The sequence below is a fragment of the Camellia sinensis genome, chromosome 1 (genome assembly GCF_055761805.1).
Source record: "Camellia sinensis isolate YWXY chromosome 1, ASM5576180v1, whole genome shotgun sequence".
Taxonomy (NCBI): Eukaryota; Viridiplantae; Streptophyta; class Magnoliopsida; order Ericales; family Theaceae; genus Camellia; species Camellia sinensis.
The window spans coordinates 40,299,316-40,302,121 of NC_138961.1; the positions used below are offsets into that span (position 1 = coordinate 40,299,316).

The following is a 2,806-nucleotide window of genomic DNA, read 5'->3' on the forward strand; positions in this document are numbered from 1 at the left end:
CATGGCACCATATAGATTTGCATCCTCTAAGTTGCATGAATTGAAGATCCAACTCCAAGACCTTTTAGATAAGGGCTTTATTCGTCCTATTACGTCACCGTGAGAAGCACCGACTCTCTTTGCTAAGAAGAAGGATAGGTCATTATGGTTGTGTATCAATTACCGCAAGTTGAACTAAGTTACCATTAAGAACAAATATCCTCTACCTAGAATAGATGAGTTATTTGACCAACTTAAGTGGTCCCCGTTGCTTTTCAAAGACAGACTTGAGGTCAGCGTATCATCAGTTGAGGGTTAAAGAGGGGGACATTTCGAAGACGGCCTTTTGCATGAGTAATGGCCATTATGAGTTTCTTGTTATGCCATTCGGGTTAACTAATGTTTCGATATCGTTCATGGACTTGATGAATTGAGTCTTTTGAGAATTTTTAGATAGATTCATAGTCATTTTTGTGGATGACATTTTGATATATTCACCCTCTAAAGACGAACATGAGGAACATTTTACTTAAAATGCACAAGTTATTTGTTAAATTTGAGAAGAGTGCGTTTTGGCTAACAGATGTGAAATTTTTGGGGAATGTTGTGTCAGGAGATGGGGTAAATGTTGATTCCTCCAAGATTGACACCATACAAGATTGGGAACGGCCTAAGAATGCTTTTGTAATCCAAAGTTTCTTAGGGTTAGCTGGGTATTATTGGCGTTTTGTGAGAGACTTCTATAGATTAGCTGCACCGTTAACTAGGTTGACCAGAAAGGTTGTCAAAAATATATGGAATGAGACTTCTAAAAAATCATTTCAAGAGCTTGAGGTTGGGTTGACTACTGCTCTAGTTTTGATAATTCCGAAAGGGGGTTTGGGCTATGCTGTGTATTATGATGCATCCAGAGATGGGCTTGGGTGTGTATTGATGCAAGGGGGCAAGGTTGTAGCTTTGGTCATGACAGTTGAAAAACCACAAGAAGAACTACTCCACTCATGATTTAGAGCTAGCAATAGTAATCTTTGCATTGAAAATTTGGACACATTATTTGTGCGGTGAGAAGTTTGATGTTTATTTTGACCACAAGAGCTTAAAATACTTGTTTTCTCCAAAAGACTTGAATATGCGCCAATGTAGGTGGATGGAGTTTATAGAAGATTATGATTTTGAGTTGCACTATCATCTAGGGAAGGCCAATGTTGTAGCTAATTCTCTTAGCCAAAAGTCTGTGAGGTGACGAGTGTTATGTTGGGTGATATTGGCGAGTATGACTTGCATCTTAGCGAGCCTATTGATGGTGCTACCTTGTTTATTCTGACTGCACAACCCACATTGATTACCAAAATCATAGAAGCACACAACAAGGTGACCACAGGGTGGAGACAATCTGGGAAAGAGTCTCAATTGAGAAGGAAGAGAAAGGTTTAAACATCCATTTAGATCTCAGTGTGACATATTTAGACCATCTGTTCGTGCCAAAACCTTGTAGAGAGGAGGTGCTTTGGCAGTTTCATCATTCGCACCTTGCGGTACATCTGAAAGGCACAAAAATGTACTGGGATCTGAGTCGTCAATTTTGGAGGAGGGGCACGAAACGGGATATTGCTTCATTTGTATTGAAATGTCTCATTTGTCAACAAGTGAAGGCCGAACACCAAAGATCAACGAGTTTGTAACAACCCCTACCCATAGTCGAATGAAAATGGGAGCATGTCACCATGGACTTCGTGGCTGGACTTCTGAGGACACAACGGGGTAAGGATGTTGGGTGATTGCCGATAGGTTGACTAAGTCTACACACTTCATTCTTATGCACTGTGGCTCGCCTTTTTTGTGCCCCCTTTAGGAAGGTTTGAAAGAAAGCTCTACAGTTCGGACTTCTGCGGTTCTGAATCTAATCTCACAATTGGAATGTGAAATTGATAAATACCAAAGAGTCCAAATCTGGAAAATCTTTTGGAAAATTGATTTTAGGATAAAAAATGACAAAATTGGGCTGCTTTGCCAAATACAAAGTCGCCACCTAAATATTTTATTTTTGGGAAAATTTAGGAAACCCATGACTCGTGCCAAAGGCCACGTGTCCATCATCACCAAAATTGCCTCGGCTCAGGAACTTAGGTACGAGAGGGAAAGGTCATGAATTGACCACCCCTGCTCGCCCGATCAAAGATCGGCCTCTACTAATCATGATATGATTTTTATAAACATTATAAGCTCTTGTTCTGGTTATTAGGCTAGCTTTACTATATGATGCACACAAGTAAGTATAGACTAGTTTGTTCAAGTTTGGAACAATTCAATTTCATGTTTGTTTGCGAAAAAGGGTTTGAATTTGCTATCTCAAGTGGGCTTAAAGTTTGCGAATTTGCCACCAAACATAGTGGGCATAAAACAGTGAATTTGCCACTAGACATAGTGGGCTTAAAATGTACATTCGTTGAATTGTTCCAATTCAAGCAATAAGCCTTCATCCACAGGTATTCAAGCAGTTTAACAAGTAAGCATTTAGCCTCATGTAAATATACTAAAGCATTAAAAACTCACCTAGTACTCAAAGCTAAGAAAATATGAGTTAGAAAAAAATGCATGATTCTTAACTATACAAAATGTCTAATGCAACACATGCAATAATGCAATTAATAGGCTCGGCTACTAATATGGCATGTGAATTGATCCAAGACATGCGGTCTAAGCACGTATTCAACGAAGTAGTTGAAATGATAATGCAATTTGAATGATGCGCCGAGCCTTGGTGTATGCAAGACAAAATGAATGGATGCAAACATATGGTATGCTAATTGAAACATGTCCCTAATCT

At 39.2% G+C, this 2,806-nt stretch overlaps 1 protein-coding gene across 1 annotated transcript; it reads left to right on the forward strand.

The window, feature by feature from the left end:
- Positions 1-492: 492 nt before the first annotated feature.
- On the forward strand, positions 493-984 carry LOC145791656 (putative mitochondrial protein AtMg00860). The gene has a single exon (XM_082872070.1). The coding sequence runs from the start codon at positions 493-495 to the stop codon at positions 982-984; it is 492 nt and encodes a 163-aa protein (XP_082728196.1).
- Positions 985-2,806: the final 1,822 nt, after the last annotated feature.

Bases quoted from the DNA above. Each gene is read 5' to 3' on its own strand.
- LOC145791656 (XM_082872070.1), top strand. From the start codon at position 493: ATGAGGAACATTTTACTTAAAATGCACAAGTTATTTGTTAAATTTGAG.